Here is a 21,353-nt window from a genome sequence, read left to right as displayed (position 1 = left end):
CGGGAACCGCTGACCTTCTGATCGGCAAGTCCTAGGCTCTGTGGTTTAACCTACAGCGCCACCCACGTCCCAATACCCACCAATACCCTTGTATTAGTAGATTTGCCCAAAGATAAGGAGCTGAGTTGCTACACTTTATGGAATTGTGAGGAAGAAGGTAACAAGACAGATACAATGAAGCAGCTGAGAAACTTCCAAAATAGGTTGACTGCCCTTGTGATGCTCAGCAGAATCAACACAGCTTCATACAGTTCAGTGTGCAGATGGACAGCCATACAGCATCCACAACAAAAGAGTCGAGCTCAAGTTTGAATTAATTTAATGAAGTGAGAATACAGTATTGCCAAAAACACAAGGCACTGCTGCTCCAAAGAGAAGCAAAGATTATTTCTGACCACTACAGAGCGCAGCTCCTTAATGCGAACACAGGAGGCCATTTTGGCAAGACTTACCCCGCTTGCTTTAGCACATTTGTGGAGAGAAGCCAGCGCATCCATTTGTAAACCAGAGGCAGGCTCCACATTCTCAGATTGCAATATTCAGAAATTTAGCTTCCGTAATATGTAAGAACAGGAAGACACAAGGGTAAGTACTGGTGAATCTGTACAAAGCAGTGAAGAGTAGGATTAGTAAAAAATGGGAGCAAAGAACAATACAGAGTTAGTTCAAGTACACTGCCTGCCCAATACAAAAAGGACATTGTTTATAAGGAGGATTCAGAAAGACACCTCTGGCCGATGAGAGAGCTGGAAAAGGCAGCCTGGGCATGCAACACAGGAAGAGACCGTGTAGATGCCTATATTGTGTATCCCAGGAAGTTTACTGTACAGAGGGATGAAGGACATAGCCAGCATGTTAAATTTTTTATTCTAGATAGAGCTAATAGCTCCACTTCTCCATCTTGACCCCATCTGTGGGGTGTATGGAAAGGGAAAGATACACTTCAGACAGCACAGTCACATCATCTGCCAATGCGCCCCTTTTACAGGAGGGGGCAACCTTTGCGCTTTTTGTTCTTCCTGACTTGCAAGGCGGCTCGAGTTGCCATTTCGAACACTTCCCGCACGCCGTCCTTCGTCTTGGCTGAGCACTCAAGGTAGCCAAAAGCATTGATCCTGTTTGCCATGTCTCTCCCTTCCTCTGGTTTCACTGGCTCCTTGCGAAGACAAAGAAAAAAAAACACAATCCAAATTAATGAAACCTCTGCAAGGCTTGATTTAAGGAAGAACTTGAGTTAGTACAGGTGTAACACCCTATCCTGGCCGAGAAAAGCAGCACAGCTCCTCGTAGAAATATGGGTGGCCATTTTGGCAAGACTGAAAGGACATTCTCAGATGAATTGGGGGGGGGGGGGAGGACGATCCACGTATAGAAAGGGCCAGCAAGGCCTTTTCCATGTTCAGATATATACTCAGTGTTTGGAAGGCCAGAGGGCTGGGCAGTGCAAATTCTGGGGCAGGGGCAGGGCCAGTGCTGTGGCCCCATTGGCGCTTTCTATATGTGGACCCCCATTCACACAACACTTGAAGCAGATTTTAGCATCCTTCCTATAGTCATACAGGGTAAGATGGGGGCTTAATCTTTGTACCTGAGAACTTTGTGGTTCATGTATCTGCCCCAAGCCATCTGGATGCAAGGGAGAGAGGACAGCAAACATGTAGACGTCTTAGCAAAATTTGTTATGGGTTTCTGCAGTGATCAAATCTCCTCTGGACCACTAGTCCATGCTGTACCCTGCAGGACACTGCTCCATCATCAATCTGCAATCTCTGCCATCTACCTTTATGGTGTCTCTGTCCTGCCCTGGTGCTAGGCTTGTCCTACTGAAAAAATCAGGGAGTCCCTCCCAAACCAGGCTCTGACTCCACTGTAGGTTTTCTATATCTCATAGGGCTTCAGGAACGCTGCTTCCAAGCAGTAGTTTTCAATATTTAAAGAGATGAGGTCCAACTTTAACTCCAGACTAGACCCATCTTCTTCTTGTTGTTGTTACAGTACAAACTGCCTCTTCCTTCCCACCCCAAAATCCTTTAATCCACTTCTGGGTCTTAACCAAAGATATTGCCAAATTCAGAATTAGGAAGATTGGTGTTCGTTTAGTTTTTAATTCCTTCAGCTCAAAATTCCCAGCACGAACCCACTCTGAAGTTCAGTTCACAATGGTTTCACCACCAGGAAACACCACAGAGCAAGGAATCTTACACTCTGCACATGCCAGCCCACCCTTTCCCCTCTGGGCTGCATATTCACCACATGTTTAAAGCACATTCCATTCTCTCTCTCTCCCCCCCCCCCAAAGAAATTGTGAGGACTACAGTTCACCCTTACAAAACTGCATTTCCCTGCACCCTTAAACTACAATTCCCATTATTCTTTTTTTGGGGGGGGGGTGCTTTAAATGCATGGCCTGCATATAGACCAACACTTCCAAAAGTAGGAGCACCGAGTGTCAGTAGGATAGACTTTTATCATTACAGTGGTACCTCGGGTTAAGTACTTAATTTGTTCCGGAGGTCCGTACTTAACCTGAAACTCTTCTTAACCTGAGGTACTACTTTAGCTAATGGGGTCTCCCGCTGCTGCCGTGCCACCGGAGCACGATTTCTGTTCTCATCCTGAAGCAAAGTTCTTAACCCGAGGTACTATTTCTGGGTTAGCAGAGTATGTAACCTGAAGCGTATGTAACCTGAGGTACCACTGTACAGCCTGAATGTTTGATAACGCTCAATAGCAGTGAGCTATGTGAGTTTTAACTGCCAATACCTCTGCCTGGAAGAGATCTTACTGACCCTGCTCAGAGGCAGCTTCACCACCAGTCCTCCCCTTCTGCAAAGGTTACTGTGTTGGGCAAAGTGGAAGTGGGAGCAACTTCCCATGGACTTTCTTGTAAAAGCCCTGAATATCCTCCCAAGAATTATGAGGAATGTCAGAACTGATTAAGAGCACCATTGGAGAAGGGCACTATCTCCCAGGTGGACCAAAGATTTAGAGCATGTGGAATCGAGACACTTGCATCAACCTCCTAAAAGCAACCCAACATCTTTCTAGGAGTTCTCTTAATCACCAATATAATACAAGACGAGAAACTTGGGGGGGGGTGTGAAGTTACTGACAAATCATTCTAGTTTTGAAATAATATTCTGATCTCCCAGAAAGAAAAGTGATTCCCTAAATTTCTTGTGTGAAAAATCCAGAGCATTTACAAGTTTCACCTAATACTTCAGTGTAATATTTTAAATAAGATGCATATTGCACCACACATTGTATGGAGTAGAGCACAGATCCATGTATACTATTTAATTGCGTTAACTATCTAATTCTCCCCCCCACACACACACACTTTTAAGTTTTTTTATTTACTTTTGAAGAGTTCTCATGTGATCCTGCTTGGAATAATGCTCCCTAGTTGCAGAGTTTCAGAATACACAAAAGGCACTTGTTTTATCTGAAAATCTTCAGTTATCTCACCCATTTTAAGGGGTATTGGATGACTTGCTGTTTAGAAAAGGATAGGAGGGATATAGATTCTCCCCAAGAGCACTTTACTGCATAGCCACAGCCATCAGTAATTCTGGTATGAAGAGTTCTCCAAGCTGTGGCAACAGCGGCTGCTGGTATAAAGCCTTCCCAGAAACATCACAATGACAACATTACACAACATTATGTAAAGCAAGTGAATTATTTCTCACTACAAAAACGCCACCAAGCTTTTTTAAAAAAATAAAATAAAATAAAATACAACAGGCTCCTCCTACCTGTTTCATCTTTGCCAGTTCCCTGCGGGTGTGATCATCATTCCGCAAGTCCTTCTTGTTCCCCACAAGGATGATGGGCACATTAGGGCAGAAGTGTTTCACTTCAGGTGTCCATTTCTCTGGGATGTTTTCTGGAAAGGCCAATCACATTCTCATGAACCAGGTCAGGCCATGAAATAAAAGCCCTCCTCCCAATGAAGGACAGATTCACAGGTATAATAATCCCATGGCACTTAAAAAGGAAGCTGTTTGAGACCTCTTCAAAACAGGCCATCCCCAGATCCAGTTTGTTGCCAAAAGCAAGACTGGATACAATGAGAGTCCTATTTCCAGAGCCCTGGCCAGCGCATGGCTGAGAGCCTGCTCTCCCTACCACACCCAGTAGCAGCTGAAAGGGAACACTGAACTCCCTATGCCAATGAAAGAAATAAAGTGACTGGGAATATGGGAAAGCTCTCCTCACACAAATCCCAGAGCCACAGCAAAAAATCCCTGGAGACGTGAGCAAAGATCAGTTTCAGAGAGACAGAACACCACACAGAAGGAGCTGTGCAGAAAAGTTCAAAGCATCTCCCAGCGCACACACTTCCCTGCAGAATCCAGCTATGACAAATACTGTCATCATTATTAAGTCTATAGCACTAGCAGATGCCCAAGGAGTCAACGCAGTTTAGTAGTTAACTGTTTGCCCTCAAACGCAGAGGCAGGATCCTATCATCATCCTCCAGCCAACAAGATGCTGTTTAACACAGAACTGCTCTAACATGAGCCTTGCCAATTATATCCTGCATCATCTGCCAAACCTGTACACATACCTATGTGTAGAGGCTGTTTAAAAGTGTCACTACCTGGAGTTTTAGAGGCAAAGTGTTATCTGTTAAAATGTGACAATACTGCGGTCCATAAAGTCCTATGAATAAATTCATAGTTAGAAATAGTGCTCCTGATTCTCGATTGTGCATTTGAAAGCAGTGGTTACTGGAATAAGGTTTCCCCTTTTTCAAGTGAGAAAAATATTGCAAGCAGCCAAACGTGTTTGAAAAGCCCCTGGATAACAGGGCAAGGCAGCTGCTTTCATGTATAAACCAGTAGGCCTTTATTTATTATCTACTTATCTCATTTTTATCTTGCCCAGGATCAAACAAGGTTGGGGTACCTCAAACAATATAAAATAAAACCAGTGACAATTTCAACAAAATTATTAACACATGAATCAGCCAGTATAACCTCTGTTCTTCCTTGTTTGTTCTACAGAGATCCAGACTCGAATCCAGGTCTTTCATGGAGGGGGGAGAGACAGGCCAGGGGTTCCCCACCACTGATCTTGCTCAATGTCTGCTGGCTCTCCAGCAATGTCTTTTCCATCTACTGCCACTGACCATTTTAACTGAAGATGCCAGAAATTAGACTTACGGTCACCTACTGAAAAAAAATGTGCTCTACATTGAGCTATGGCACTTCCCTTAACATTCTTAGACCACTGCAACAGTTGTGGAAAATGCTGGGAACTGTAGTTTAAGAGTGCTGGGAAATGTAGCTTTGCAAATGACCTCCTAACAACTCTAAGCACCCTTAATAAACTACAGTTCCTGTGATTCTTTGCAGGAGGCTATGATCCTTAAAGTGTGCTTTAAATATCTGGTGTGAATGTGACCAATGTTTCCCAAAATAGCCATTGCTTATCTGAATCCTGCAGGGACTGGAAGAATCACTACTTTGAAAGCTAAATTAGGTGATTCAGCATTCCCAACCCACCCGCCCACAGAGTTCCCTTGTATCCTGTGGGTGTGACCATGAGCCACCAAATGGGCAGTATCACATGCTCTGTGTCCTCACGGCCTCTTACCTCAAGCCTAGAGTGCCATAGCCTTACCTAAACTGTCTGGACTATCAATGGAAAAGCACATGAGGATAACATCTGTGTCTGGATAAGAGAGGGGCCGTAACCTGTCATAGTCTTCCTGCCCAGCCGTGTCCCAAAGGGCCAGCTCCACCTGGAGAGACAGAAGGAAGTTTGTATCAGTGAGCAGCAGCATCAATACCACTCTGGATAAGAAATTGAAGCAAACAGGAGCACAGACCCTTTTTTCTTTCTCTCCCCATAGTACATCTTGGTTAACAGGCAGCTTTAAAGGCAACCTGGCACAACATCTACCCCAATTAAACTGCCTGAGCCCAGGAATTGATTATGGCCATTATCCAGTGTGTTTTATAGGACTGCAGCGCTACCCTCAAGGGTGCCACCAAACGGTGTCAGATGATCATGAAGCTGTCAAGAGAGGCCAGGTCCAAACACAGCTCACAGCAACATCCCTACTGACCAATGTGGGACGGTCAGTTACAAGATGTGCAGCCTCTCAGAGATAACAGCATGACATTGATAGTACTTTAGAACAGTTCTACTGAAGTTACTGTAAACCTTTATTGAGTATGATATGGACTCTACACAGCTTGACCCAAAGGGAAAACCTAACCTGAGGCGGGAGTGGGGACGAATAGGATGAAATCAGGGTTTTGGCAACAGGTGACAGAGCTGGGCAAGAACATTTTAAAGGGATTGGTGTCAGAAGGAGCAGCATGAAGTTCAGCACTCAGGGATGAACTGCAACAGAAACTGATGTGATATTTAGTTGGGGTTAAAAGCATATGTACGCTCAAAAGTGCACCTGCTAGCAGAGAGAGTTACCTGTTTCCCATCTACTTCAATGTCAGCAATGTAGTTTTCGAAGACGGTTGGCACATAGACCTCTGGGAATTGGTCCTTACTGAACACAATCAGCAGGCAGGTCTTTCCGCAAGCACCATCTCCAACAATCACCAGCTTTTTCCGAATCGCTGCCATGCCTGCAGAAAGAAAAAGAAGGCTAGATATGAAACACAGATCACGAAGACGCTGGAATCCTACAACAGGGGTGGGCAAAAAAATAGTTTGGGATCTACTAGTAAATTTCTTGGTGATTTGCAGGGTATTGGCAAACGTTTCTGTTATGTACTGAAGTTCTCACCCTGGGCCAGCAGGGGGATACTGTAGATAGTTATGCAAATAAGGGATCGAAAGTGACGTTCAGTGATTGGATAGTTTTAGAAAATTGTTATAGTTACGTTGTACCGGAGCTCTATATAAGCAGGCTGACTGAACCCTTCAGTTCAGTTCTGGCCTGGGAATAAACAAGAGCTGTTTGAAGAATCGCTGTGTTGTCTGATATGTTCACCCACAACTTAACAGTTTCTGACTCCCCATTGTTTAATGATAAGCAACAGCAAAACAACTTTTTCTACCCAAGTTAGGCTGCTAAAATAAAGATAAGCTAATAACCAGGAGTAGACTTTCATGTGATGGGTTGGCAGCCTCAATTCTGTTCCAATACTGGAGGCAAATTCCTCAGCTCAGATTGCACTCAGAGGCACCTTGTTCTTTAATTCTAACTGTTTGACTTTTGCACTTAGCTCTGATGGGTAGATCTTAAGGCTCTAATAAAAACCCAAAGCAGATTGGACAAACCCCAAGTCTGCTCACCCTTATGCTACTGGATAGCTCATAACTCCTTCTTGCCTAAAAATCCCTCCTGCTACCATGCAGCCTAAGGAAGTTCATTTTAAAATGTCACAATTCAAAAAAGCCACGCTTTTCTTTGACTGTCTCATTGGCTTCACTTGCAAGAACATGGCTGGGCTACATTTCAGAACAGATGTATAGATTAGCTACAAAAACCACAAAAATGTCACTGCACACCAGACTTTCTGTGGGTTTCAATCCAGCGGAAGTTATTTTAGAAACCATAAAGTGTGCCTGGAGAACACAGTGATGCAACAGAGACAAAACTCAACATGAATAAGCATTTATGCTCGAGAAAGGTCCAGCTGAAAATGTCAAAATATTTAGACGGCAATATTGTGCAACCAAGGAAAAACAAGTATTCTTATGACTTATAACATGTATCACTGCCTTTGCTGGACAAACATTGTAAGTATTATATATTACTGCCCTGCCCTTCCCCAGCTTCAAATTTTTGAAGCTGCCCTCATTCATGAGTTTTTTTGGTGGAGGGGGTGCTCTAATATGTAGTTTCAACCCCAAATCTGCACCTACTGGATTTTGGGGTATTATGCTACAGGCACTGGTGGACTGTGCTGGGGAGCGGGGGGAGAAGAGAGGAGAACTTTGCTGTTTGGAGCAGAGCCAACAAAGGGATTCCATGGGGAATTCCAAGGGATTTGTGTAAACACATTCGCAGCACAGGAAGCTGCAGCCAGATCTCCTCTAGCAACATTTCACCCTGCATACCTAAGCAATGCTCCAAGATAGAGCTGGTGTGGGCTCCGTGCACAAGGATAGCCAGAAGTCATTCTGAAGGCTGGAAGTCCTGCACAAAGTTTTGCCCGCACTCTTGCCTTACAAACCAAGAAAATCACACAGGTGTCTAAATTAGGCACCTGTAAACAGAAGGGAGATCAGTGATGCAGCAGAACACCTGCCACGTAATGAAAAATCAGGTTAAAAAAGGCGAAAACACCTGGGATATGAATGTTTCAGAGGCCCGGCATTTGAAGTTCAAAGAACTATAGTGCTCGATTTGTCTGGATTTGTCTGCTGGATTAAACATTCTTGCAACAGAAGCCAGTGTACTCCCCTGGCAATTACACACACAAACCCCAACAGAAACTCCCACAACACAGGGAAAAGCACCAAGCATAATCAAGACTTGTGTTGTCATAAATAGATTAACTAATTAGATTCAGCTTCAAAAAGCAAGATGAAGTCCTCATCCATTTGTTCAGCAGGTGAGCAATAAGCATTCCTCCTACTCTGCCTGAAGCCAAGCTGACTATCAAGGAGGTTGCATCTGGAACATTTTGCCATAAACCTAGACCTCCAGAATACGTGCAGTATTGCACTCCTTTTTCAGCTGCCAGACTTCTCAGGGGCAGCAGCTGTATAACTTTTATAATCTCCAGGGTTAAGACGGCTGTGCTGTTTAGCATTCTGACACTAAACAGAGGATGGAGTGTTAACAGAGCTGAATTTAAGCCTTTCTAGAGTCCCCAATTCTTGAGAATTAATACCTCGATTCAGCCAGCAGACACAGAATATGTCAGGAGTGAATGCCTTGTCATAAGACTTGCCAACTTGGAACAAACCCTGCTTGATGTGTAGATGTCACAAACCCTAACTCAAGACTATACAGTCCAGAGGTAATAATCTACACAAAGGCACAAGCATCAACCCACACGAAGGGAGGAAACACACCCAATTCTAGGTTTTTTTAAAAAATAGAACTAAACCTGAATCTAGTATTCAACTATCTAAGACATTTCTCCAACTCCCCAGTCATGAAACTGCTAATACTGTAATTGTTGGTTGGCATCTGTCTGTCTCAGGATACAATGGAAGAGTGCGCCTTCAGGGGTGGAGTCAAACTGTTGGAGCACTACAGCGCCTGCTGTGGCTGTAGAGACCAATATGGGAGAGACATGTTTTGTTGCAGCTGGGGCAGATGAAGGCATCCAGTTGTGCCGATGCAGACGTGCCATGGTATTTCTTCTCTCTGTGCTCCTCCCAACAGTCATTCCTCCTCCTCTGGTCACTGATATGGATATACAACCTGACTGTCTCCAGGTTTCTTGTGTGTGTCATTTACAAACAACATTTCTTGGGTAGGAACCTGTCACACTTTTGTCTTGGAATGGAAACATTTCCTGGTTCAACAGACCCCCATCACTTCTTGAATGGATGTACACACCATCTTCAGTCAAGCTGAAGGCATAGGAGAGTAGCAGGGAGAAGAATATGCCCAAGAGAGTTGGGGCAAGAACACAGCCCTGTTGCACACTGCTCTTTATAGGGAAGGCATCCAAGGATGAGCCGTAATGTTGTTGTTGTTTAGTCGTTTAGTCGTGTCTGACTCTTCGTGATCCCCATGGACCAGAGCACACCAGGCACTCTTGTCTTCCACTGCCTCCCACAGTTTGGTCACACTCATGTTGGTAGCTTCAAGAACACTGTCCAACCATCTCGTCCTCTGTCGTCCCCTTCTCCTTGTGCCCTCCATCTTTCCCAACATCAGGGTCTTTTCCAGGGAGTCTTCTCTTCTCATAAGGTGGCCAAAGGATTGGAGCCTCAGCTTCACGATCTGTCCTTCCAGTGAACACTCAGGGCTGATTTCCTTCAGAATGGAATGCCTTTATACAAATCTATGGTGACACCACACTTGGAATATTGTGTACAATTCTGGTTGTCCTTTATCTCAAAAAGGGTGCTATAGAATCAGAAAAGGACAAGAGATGATCTGGGGCTAGAGTTAATTCTTGGGGAGTGGAAAAGGTTACATTTGAGGCTTTTTAGTTGTCTTGTTTTTTGTTTGTTTTTAAAGACAAGAGTAGGATGCGCTTGACATTTATATACATCTTCTAAGTTTACTAACTGCATTTATATTTTCCCCAACAACAAAATGTTTTCTGGATGGCTTCCAATAAAGAAAAAACAAATGCATATAAAAATAAAAACGAAACCAATAACCATAAAATCTAAGAACATAAAACCAGCAGCCAGAGGATAAAAGCAACGTAACAAAAACTCACAGCAATACCATAATTCTGAAAGTTTTAAAATGTGTGATAATATCGAGGCATAAAATTGACACTGAAGCTAAAAAGGTTTAAGAGCCTGATAAAATAGAAAGATCTTCACCTGGTGATGAAACACTGACTAAAGCATAGCTGTCGGGTGAGCCAAGCAAGCATTGTGTGGAGAAAGCGCATAGAGATAGATATTTTGTTCTCCCCTCTCTCATAATACTAGAACCTGGGGTCAAACAATGAAGCTCAGTGGTGAGAGATTCAAGACAAGAAAAGAGAGGCACACAGCACAGAAGCAGACAATGGAACTCTCCACCACAAGATGGCTTTCCTACAATCAAGTGGTATACAAATTTTCATAAATATATCATAAACCCAAATAAAGTACCTACAAGCAGGGATATTCCTAGATTATGCAACACCCTATATGATACAATATACGATATACGATATCTTTATTGTCACTGTCCCATGCAGAACAATGAAATTGAAAAACTACATAAAACTACTACAAAACTACATAAAACGTTGCTTTCACAGTGCAGCATATTAATATCTGCCTTTATGCTATTTTGCCTTGACAAATCAATTCAACACAAGTTGTTCTAGGGTGCAAAAAAACAACAACAAACAACCCTCTCAGGAAAGACCAGAACTTTATGTGTTTGTTCTAAATAACAGCATGTTGCCATAATTCTTGCATAACAGGCTTTACTTTAACTGATGTGCTTCAAATTAGGACAATCTCTTGTGTCCTTTTTGAAAACAAAACAAACATACATACATAGATGCTTCTGTATGTGGTGGGGAGAATTAGCATCTAGAGTGACAACTATACAAACCTGAATACTCCCCTCCCAAATCTCACAAAGTCATCTGAGGTGCAATGGGAGGAAACAGATGCAGGTACTGTTCACAAGACTTCACCTGACTACTTTGAACCCATAAACATTGAATGGAAGGAGGAGACTTCCAAGTGTGATGGTTGGTTAAAAGAGGGAAGACTTGAAAAAGTCAGAGCATATCCATATTGATAAGCATCTTGCTCTCAGAGACAAAGCCAACAGGAGCTAAATATTTTATTCATCACATTCAGCCTGCAGTCAGTGGATAAAACAGATGGGATCATCGCTCTTAAAGATACTGCCAGTTAAATGTGGAGAATTGAATATCATTCCTTTTCATCCAGCCTACTGCAAGAAATTATGCCACAGATGGGTCTGACATTTGTCATCCATATAACACTTTTATTGAGCAAAGTGTTTTATAAACCTCATTTCATTCGTCCTCAGCTGGCCTTTCAGGGTGGTTATTTACATTTTATGGTTTAAAAATGCAAGCAACTTTATTGCTTAACCACTGGTCTTTACAATAATAAAAATAATAAAAGCACAGTTTGGAGCACACAACATAAAGCCTTCTTAAAAACTCATAAAAACCAGTAGTCCATTGTAATGCAGGCATAAGAAGGAAAATTATGGACATGGACATGGCTACAGCAGAGAATCTATGACTACCCTTGGGACTTGAATCTGAATCTTCAGTGATCCAATTTATTGGAGGTTTTAAAGCAGAGGTTGGATGGCCATGTGCCAGGGATTCTTTAGTTGTGCTTCCTACAAGGGGTTGGATTAAATGACCCCTGGGGTTCCTTCCAACTCTACAATTCTTTTATTCTATTAATTTTAGAGATATAGGAAGGGGTAAAATGTTTAGAATAGCTGACCTATTAAAATATTCATTTTAAAAAGGTGATGTGCCAAATATATACATATTTATATTAGCAATGAAACACCATATCAAACAGCTAATGTAGATGCAATGGCAAAAATGTTTTAACTTGCCTTTTGGAGGGTAAGCAGGAGAGTGCCAAACAGAATACATCTTGACACTGTGAGGTTACCTTTTGTTGCTTGGGGTGGGGTGGGGGTTGGACAGGTCTGGCAAATACAGGTGACATGTTGCCATAGGAACTCATTGTTAAATCACTGTCCTGAATGACTAGGCAATAATTGAAAGCAGGCAAGAGGCATGTCTCTCTCCTTACCCCTTAGCTACATACGATGTCATCTAGCGGCTTTGAAGTGTGTGTTTAAGTAATCACAGCCTGCAGTTAGGAATTCTGGATTCTAGAAACACAGGGTGCTGGCAGTCTCCCTCAAGATCTGGTGTGGCAGAAGTGGGGTGCTGAAGTGGTTGAGCTTTGTACTTCCACCCATGCTCAACTTGTGCAAATGCAAACATTACAAAGATCTCCTTCCTTTCATTTGTTTGACCCCACTTTTATACAATCCAACCCACCCAACCATATACAGTGGTACCTCGGGTTAAGTACTTAATTCATTCCGGAGGTCTGTTCTTAACCTGAAACTGTTCTTAACCTGAAGCACCACTTTAGCACCATTGCTGCTGCACCGCCGGAGCACGATTTCTGTTCTCATCCTGAAGCAAAGTTCTTAACCCGAGGTAATATTTCTGGGTTAGCGGAGTCTGTAACCTGAAGCATATGTAACCCGAGGTACCACTGTATGCGGATATGGGCAGCCATAAAAAAATTATTAATTACTTACGACTGCTAAAATGAGCTGCTATCTTCCTGGCACCTCCTTTAAGGTACATATAGAACAGAGCTAGGCCTTCCTAGAGGTAAAATAACAAATCCCCCCAATACCCCAATAGTGATATAGGGGCACTGATTTGCTATCCTCTTTTTCCTTAGCTCACGATCCACAGTGCAAGTGAAGCAAGTTGTATTTGTAGGTCTCTCGCTGCTTATTTTTTGCATGCATGGAATGTGGGAAGCACCCTTGGGTTGCTAAGGGAAACCACCATGTCTGAATATTTTGTTGGTTAGCATAAGGTTACCAGATTTTTTTCAATGAATCCGAGGACACTTTTCAACTTCAATGAATTTTGTATGGGGACTGGTTTGTAAATCCGGGGACTGTCCCCAGGAAACAGGGGCATCTGGGAACCTTAGGTTAGCATTATAGCAATACTTGGAGCCAAGATACTGGGGCCTTTGACTGGCACACTCATAAGACTACTACATCAGAGCAGCTATGGGACTGAACCAGAAGGGAAGCACACAAATTCAGGGTTGGGAATTTATGAGTCTGTTCAAGCTGGAGTATGGGGTGGCTTAAGGGGTAACAAAGGGTCATTTCGAATGAACTTTATGTAAGTTTATTTGATGTTTTCAGCAATCATAGCTCTGTGGTGGTTTGGTATAAAACATTGGCCAGAGGTTGAAGACAAATGTCTTTGTTACTGATAACTTATATATTCCCTCACATCCTTAGCCCCATACCTGGTGTTGGGGGAAGGGAGAGACAAACTGGGTGTAGAGCTAAAGATTTGTCTTGCTGACAGATTGCTCTAATAGAAGACACAGCCAAAAGATGGATTATAAGAAATGTAGTTAATTGCATATGGGTTCTACAGTGCAATATGCATCTAATTAAGGTAAAGGGACCCCTGACCATTAGGTCCAGTCGTGGCCGACTCTGGGTTTGCAGCGCTCATCTCGCTTTATTGGTCAAGGGAGCCGGCGTACAGCTTCCGGGTCATATGGCCAGCATGACTAAGCCGCTTCTGACAAACCAGAGAAGTGCACGGAAACGCTGTTTACCTATTTATCTACTTGCACTCTGACGTCCTTTCGAACTGCTAGGTTGGCTGGAGCAGGGACCGAGCAACGGGAGCTCACCCCGTCGCGAGGATTCGAACCACCAACCTTCTGACTGGCAAGCCCTAGGCTCTGTGGTTTAACCCACAGTGCAACCCACGTCCCATGCATCTAATTAGAGGCCAATAACAAAGCATGGCACAGTGAGAAAGCAGAAATCAATGAACAAAAGGTTAGCAAGTGCAGGAATTACATGAACCTTGACCAAAGAAAAACTGGGCAAATCTTAACTCATCTTCCTGATGGGTTTTCAAACATAATCACATTCTTTATTGTTGTTGTTGTTGTTGTTTAGTCGTTTAGTCGTGTCCAACTCTTCGTGATCCCATGGACCAGAGCACGCAAGGCACTCCTGTCTTCCACTGCCTCCCGCAGTTTGGTCAAACTCATGCTGGTAGGTTCGAGAACACTGTCACATTCTTTAGTCAAGACTATTGTCCTCATGCTATCAGTGACAACATAATCATGTTGCAGGACATGCAACAATTGCAATAGAAAAGTTCCCTTGGTGTTTCCAGAGACCATTAACACTTTTTTGGGGGGGGGGCAAGGGTCACATTCACCCTTACCCACCTCTCCAAGGGCTACATGCCGGTGGGAAAGGATCAGAGCAAAATAAAAATAAGTGGGGTCACAAGTCCATGACCAGGAAGAAAATAAATATTCATTCATGATTGATTCATGGTTTTATACACCCCAAAGGCAGGCAGAAAAATTGTACGGCAATTAACCAATCATGCTTCAGAAAAAAAATGATTTTATTCACTTTGTGTTGAATCTATTAAAAAATGGAAGAAGCCACCCATATCACAGTGGACTCGGGAACATTGATTTGGGTTTGCTAGCAGGAATGATTAATACAGGAGCGCCTAGGCCACATTCACTCAGTGCTGCAAAGTTGATAACTGGAAACAATCCAACTCAGATTCCAACACTGTAATTGACTGTGTACGCTTGTACGCATTGTGAAATGCCAGCCAGCCTTGAGATAAGCCAAATTTGAACAATTCTACCCCTAGAGATTTTGTTACCTAGGTTCTGTTTATAAAGAGATGGCCTTATCTACAAAAGAGGAATTCCCAGTTATATATAACTGAAGATAGATAATAACGATACTCTACAGGGCTGATATCTTAAATCGTCATTGCCTTCTATCCTGCAGACCCAATATGTTGGTTTTCAACACACTTAAGGAGCATTAAACAGTAGATCTGAATAACATTATCAACACTTAGCATTTTAGATAGCACTCTACTGCACACAAAGTACTTCATCATATACAAAATTTCAGTAACTGTTATAGACAACCTTGTGAAGCATGGCATTAGCTCACTTCATGTGTGCAAGGGGTTCCAGATGAAGAAATAAGCAGCAAGACTGTACTGCTGGCCCTGCTCCCAAATGTGGCTTCTCCCAACCCCATCTCTGACATCAGCACATTAGGGAAGGACATCCCAGCCCAGGAAACCCCACCTAACGCATGCATGTTTGGGAGAGGCAATGGGTTCACCCTTTTTACACATGGACCCCCTTTGCATGCTACTCACATGAAGGAACGTTTTGAAGACTGTCCAGAAACTTCAACTGGTCCAAAAACTTATCAGCAAACCAAGCACACATAAGATCACACTCCAACAGCCCAGTACATCCTTACAGTGCTTAAAGAGATAGAGTAGCTACCAGTTCATTCCTGGGCACAATTCCGAAGTGCCTGGCTTGGTCTACAACACCAAAATGATCTGGGAACAGAGGAAGCTCCAAGTATAGGCTCAGCATTGCCTAATTATCTAGCAGTGACTTTGGGGGATTTCATTAAGTGCAGCCCTACATGATAATGGAGGGTCAATGAACCTGTAAAGGATGTGCTCTGCCACTCAGCTATTACCTCAAGGTATGCAAAATATTAACCACCCTGGCTGTTAAGATCATCTTCAAAGCATCTCTACACCTTCTGAGGTGCAGCAAGCAATGCATGGAAGGGCTTTTTTCGTAATGGCACCTAAGATCCAAGCCATTTCAAACAAATACAGTGGAACCTTGGTTCTCAAACTTAATCCGTTCCAGAGGTCTGTTCCAAAACCAAAGCATTCCAAAAGCAAGGCACACTTTCCCATAGAAAGTAATGCAAAATGGATTAATGTGTTCCAGACTTTTAAAAACAACCCATAAAACAGCAATTTAACATGAATTTTACTATCTAACGAGACCACTGATCCATAAAATGAAAGAAATAAACAATGTACTGCAGTCACACAATCAATCAGTAGCTGAACTGGGTTCCACGCAGTCACAAAAACAAAACAAAAAAGCCGCAAAAACGCAAAAAAATATATATATAGCAAAAACAGACAGACCTCAGCATAACACTCAAATCGGAAGCGTAACACTCAAATCGGAGCACATTCGGCTTCCAAAAAAAGTTCACAAACCGGAACACTTCTGGGTTTGCAATGTTTGGGTTCTAAGTTGTTGTTTGAGTACCAAGGCGTTTGAGAACCAAGGTACCACTGTATTGCCATCTGTGTATTTAAGATGGCGTGTGAGAGAAAGTGGTACTGTATACCTAAGCTCACCTACTGGAGTTCATGATACTTGAGGCAACTAGGAGAGCTGTTTTGTGTAAGGGTTAGACACCAGGACCTGCTGGGTGACCTTGAGCAGAGTCTGTCTGTCTGTCTGTCTGTCTGTCTGTCTGTCTCTCTCTCTCTCTCTCTCTCTCTCTCTCTCTCCCCCCCCCCCGTCTCACAGGGGGTGTTGCAGGGTTAAAGATTAAAGCTGAGGAGGACCATGCCCAGTGCCCTGAGCTCAATACCATCTTAACCAAGGATAACCTGGTTTACGGCTCAGCCTCTTAACCTCTGCGCCACACACCAGTTCATGTTTCAAAACAATTAAAACCTGCAACATTATCACAATAACTCTGCACTATCACAGTTAACCGCATAAGCAGCACAGTGTTCTTAACTTGTGTGCCAGACATTCGGAGGTGTGACCCAAACTGCGGAAAGGGAAATAAAAGTAAGATATAGCAAAACAAGTCAGAGGAACTGGCATTCTAAGGTCAAGATGGTCCCTGCTATTGGGACTCTTTGTTCCTTTTAATATTATTATTGAAGGGAAGCAGCCTATGTTTGTATTTCATCGGTCAGTGCAGGCCCCGTTTTCCCTGCTGTCACCTTATCTTAAACACAGGGCAAAGGGAATTTGGGAATGTGAAGCATTCTCTTGCAACACCGGAAAGGAGAATTTGGAAAGAGCAGTCAAAGCTTTCAGTCTGCCTGTTACTTGGAACTATATATTTAGGGAGGTAGGTCAGGAAAAAAAGGTTTTGCGTATTTTACAAAAGGTCAGCAACTGCAAAACAAAATGAAAAAGCTGGCTGAATGCAACCTAGGTCAAGAGCCCAGTTATGAGAGACATGCATTGCAATCCATCTGCATGCAACACACCCTGTGCTTTGAGAAGGGTGTAGGCTGCACTCTTCGCCAACCTAGTGCTCTCTAGATATATTGCACAACTCCCATCAGCCCTTGCCGAAGTGGTAGTAGCCAGCAGCAAGTTATTTTAAAGGGAGACCTTCATTTGAAGGACCAGGAAACCACACTGGAAAGACAAGAATTCCACTCAACACACTGGAGAGTCACAACCACAGTAGCAAAGTGTATATGTTTATCTGCTCTCTTATCAAAGTTTCCCACCACTTACTTGCCAGCTGCTAAAGCCAAGAATTCCTGGCTGTGCAAACCACACCTATTCATATGCCATGCATTATGCAACTCTCAATTCAAAATTACAACTGGCCAAATTCTGTTTTTGGTCACTCACCAGAGTTTCAAATGATGCTGCAAAAAATGTCTAGACATTAAGGTGCATCTTTGAAAACTTATAAAATAGCAGCTGGGGGCAGAGAGAGAGGAAATTTTTAACCCTTCTCAGCCTGTTGTGGTCCTAACAAAAATCAGCCCAAGTTTATTTACATTGGAAGTGAAGCCTCCCCTGCTGCTCAAACACACTCACAACTGTTTAGACATTTAAAAATATTCACATTAATTGCATTCAAACAATTACCATTGCATCTAGTTTGACCCTAAGAATGTACCTAAATGCATGATTTCATAATAACTGCTCTGAAATGTTCCAGAAAGTAGTGTTTACTGACATGTGTATGTATACACACATATCACATTCTATATTCCAGCCATATTTCCCCAGTTATAAATCAATAGCTTCTCAACATGGCCTTATAAAGGCTTCCACTCAATAATTAAACACTTAATGCAAGATTACTCATCCCACTGAAGCATTAATGCATGACAGTGATGCAAGTAGCTACTTGTTGAGTTCAACAGGTCAGTAATAGAAACCAACCAAGGTTCACAAAGAGTAGGAGACGCCCTTAAGCAAGACTTTTTTTTTTGACAAGCGGTGGTGGAGAATGTGATTAAGCACTTGCCTGCAGTTTATTTCATTGCTAACATAGTAGAGGAAGAAATCTTTACAAGATTAAACATTTAGCATGATGAAGAACTCTGTGCAATATACTCATATGATGCTATGGGAATGCTGGTTTATCCTAAGAAGGGTAGTAATCTACTACCAATACATTTTGCACTGATAGTCCAGCAGTGGGGAACCTCCAGCCCATAAGTATAATCTGGCCTGCCACCTTTTCTTTTCAGCCCACTGGCATTGTCACAGAAGATCACACCTATTAAACAGGCCAAGATGGCAACAGTTTTGATCCACTTTTTAATATAACATTTATCTCAAATCAACTCAATCTGTATACATACCAGCAATGACCCACATTAGTTAGAAACCATGATGACAACCTAATGACTTACCTGGTAGCCACAGGTGACTAGGAATTTCATGCAGCCAAGTGAGCAGGCTGGTAGAGGAAAGATGGACTGCTCCATTCCTCCTCTACCAACCTACTTGGTTTCCATGTTATCCGTGGAAGAAGCAAAACCTCTTCTTCCTCTACCAGCATGGAAACCCAGAGGTCAAGCAGATAAGGAACAAAGTTTCTGCCCATTTCACTTACAAACCTGCCTACTCCCTACCAACCCCCCCTCCTCCCCATTTACACCTCACCAACGCCCTCCCCTTTAAACCTTGCCAAACTCACCCTTACATCTCACCCAAATTGTGGCCTGCTCACCTTACAATTCACACAAACCCTGGCACAGGCGAGTCACAGAGGATTAGGCAGGGGAGGCTGGGCTAGCTCTCCAGTAACCATTCTGCTCTGCTGCCACTTACCCTCTCTCTGCCTCCAGCATTGCTGAAGCCGAAATAGTGGTGTCAGTTTGAGGGGCAAGAGAGAAGGACAGTTGCTAGAGAGCTGCTCTGGCTTGTTCTGGCTACTCAGCTGGGCTGTCTACCTGCTCATTCAGCCCATTGCCACGTTGCAGTTCACGTGGACTGCAGCCTGACGACATCCTTACACTTCTATTTATATAAAAAAATGTACAAGGCTGCATAAGGGAGCACATCATTTGGAACTAGGCAAACAGCTTTTGAAAAGGGAGGGAATTGAGACCAGCAGAGCTGCCAAATCAGCCTCAGAGCCCAAAACCAGGGTGATGGGTGGTGTAAAAGCTGCCTGGTAAATCTAACAGGAAAAGTATAAAAAGAAACTTTCTCCTTTGTCTTGGTCACTGCATAGAGTTCTAAACAGGCTTAGAAATTTTGCATTGAGAAAAGGATTTTAAACAAGCAATTTCAGAAGCAACACAGAAAATCCATGAATGAAAAGAGACCTCTGCTCAGGGAGCTGAAAGAAGTAAATGAGAAAGCACCAAACAAGGCATCTCTTCAGACCAGGCACAAAATACATAGGAACATGCTCAAGAGGTAAACTTTGCTGATTCAGTAAATGGATTGTAGAGCTGGAGCCAACAGTGACACACAGCAGACCAAGCCAAGTCAGGAGACCCAAGACAACAACAAAAACCTGAAGGTAATGGAAGCTGCATGCACTGAGCACTCCAAGTTAGAACAAGGAAGGAAAAGGAGAAAAGAAGTGGGTATCGAACTGCAATCTAGGATTTCAGATACAGTCAGCAGGAAGCTTGACAAACTGGCTCAGACAAGAAAAGCTACAGACACAGAAGACTACGCTCCACATCTTCCACAGCTTTTATATCGATCTCTGCTTCCTGACATCTGATCCAGATGATGAGATTTTTGGCAAAGCAAGCAACTGTACATTTGTAAATGGGCAGAAAATGCTGCACGATACACAAAAAGATAGAAGTCTGTGGCTTGTGTTTGCATGGGTATTTGTTCCAACCAAAATCAAAGGGGACTGTGTACATGTTGTTCAGTCCGATTTTGTGGGAGAAAAGTCCCATTGAACACAATGGAGTTTATTTCCAAGTAGCCATGTACAAGACTGCAACACATCAGTTCCCACACAGAACATGTATCATTCTCCTTTTAGGTTTTCCTTTTCCTTTTTTAGTGTTTCCTTACTTTTGAACTACTCAGCCCAACGTCAAATGCAAGTTCAGCAGAAACCCTCTTAGTTTCTGTACAAATCAACAAAGATTTCTGTTGGGAACCTAGGGTGAGATACCCATGTAGAGAATGTTGCCCCAAGTGCCGGTCACCACACAGAAGCAGCTTAAGGTCCAAATGCCACTCCCCCTCTCCTGCCAAGCCCGGCTGCTCATAGGAGCCAACTCCTAGATGTTGAGGGGTCTTCATCCCCAATAAAATAATTGAGGGCCCCCCCCCAAAGCTCATGGGAATTGCCATTCACACAATGTGTGTGCACTGTGTCATGTGATTATGTGGGGTGGGGCTTACCTGGACCCTCCAATATTTTATTCTAGTTGGCACCCCTGCAGCCGCTTAAAACTCCTCTGCCTTCCCCTACCAAACTGAAGGATGTGAGACAAGAAACCAGTTCAACTGGAGAAAGAGAAACTAGGGGCATCTGCAAGGGACAATAAGTGGACAGAAAAGGGGGGAAACACCTACTGATTCTCCCTACCATCACCGTTACCTCAGCAAACACAGGTTCAGGAAACATACTCTTCCTGTGGCAATAGGCAATTCCATCATGACAAGACAGATGGAAGACTCATTTTGAAAGTTATCAAGTGACATTTGGGAGATCAATCCAAAGTTATCTGAGCAGACAGTTTTTGTTTTTGAACATGGTTGACATATCACAACCTATGGAAGTTGTATATATTTTGTTTCATTGTCCTCCACTAGCCTTAGTAAAGCCTGTAGCTTTTAAGCCATTCACATTGTAAAATGATGCAATAAAATTCATTTCCATTAATGTGCCACATCTTTTCTTCAGGCAGGGGCGAAAC

General features: G+C 43.1%; 1 protein-coding gene across 3 annotated transcripts in view; it reads right to left on the bottom strand.

Moving 5' to 3' along the window:
* Nucleotides 1–302: 302 nt before the first annotated feature.
* Nucleotides 303–21,353, bottom strand: part of RHOC (ras homolog family member C) — a 35,676-nt gene continuing 14,625 nt past the window's right edge. For 2 of the 3 annotated variants that reach the window (XM_081195211.1, XM_081195212.1), the window contains exons 2-5: nucleotides 6,442–6,599; nucleotides 5,629–5,749; nucleotides 3,756–3,886; nucleotides 303–1,156 (exon numbers count right to left, since the gene is read on the bottom strand). In XM_081195211.1, the coding sequence (XP_081051337.1) occupies nucleotides 983–1,156; nucleotides 3,756–3,886; nucleotides 5,629–5,749; nucleotides 6,442–6,597 (582 nt within the window). In that variant the 5' untranslated portion in view covers nucleotides 6,598–6,599 and the 3' untranslated portion in view covers nucleotides 303–982. Of the gene's footprint in view, nucleotides 1,157–3,755; nucleotides 3,887–5,628; nucleotides 5,750–6,441; nucleotides 6,600–12,175; nucleotides 12,268–21,353 lie in introns of those variants that run through there. The other variant, XM_081195210.1, reaches the window with a different exon arrangement.

This window comes from Podarcis bocagei (assembly GCF_964188305.1).
Source record: "Podarcis bocagei genome assembly, chromosome: 5".
Classification (NCBI taxonomy): domain Eukaryota; kingdom Metazoa; phylum Chordata; class Lepidosauria; order Squamata; family Lacertidae; genus Podarcis; species Podarcis bocagei.
The sequence above is the reverse complement of the archived record's forward strand: the minus strand, read 5'-3'. Positions and strand labels throughout refer to the sequence as shown.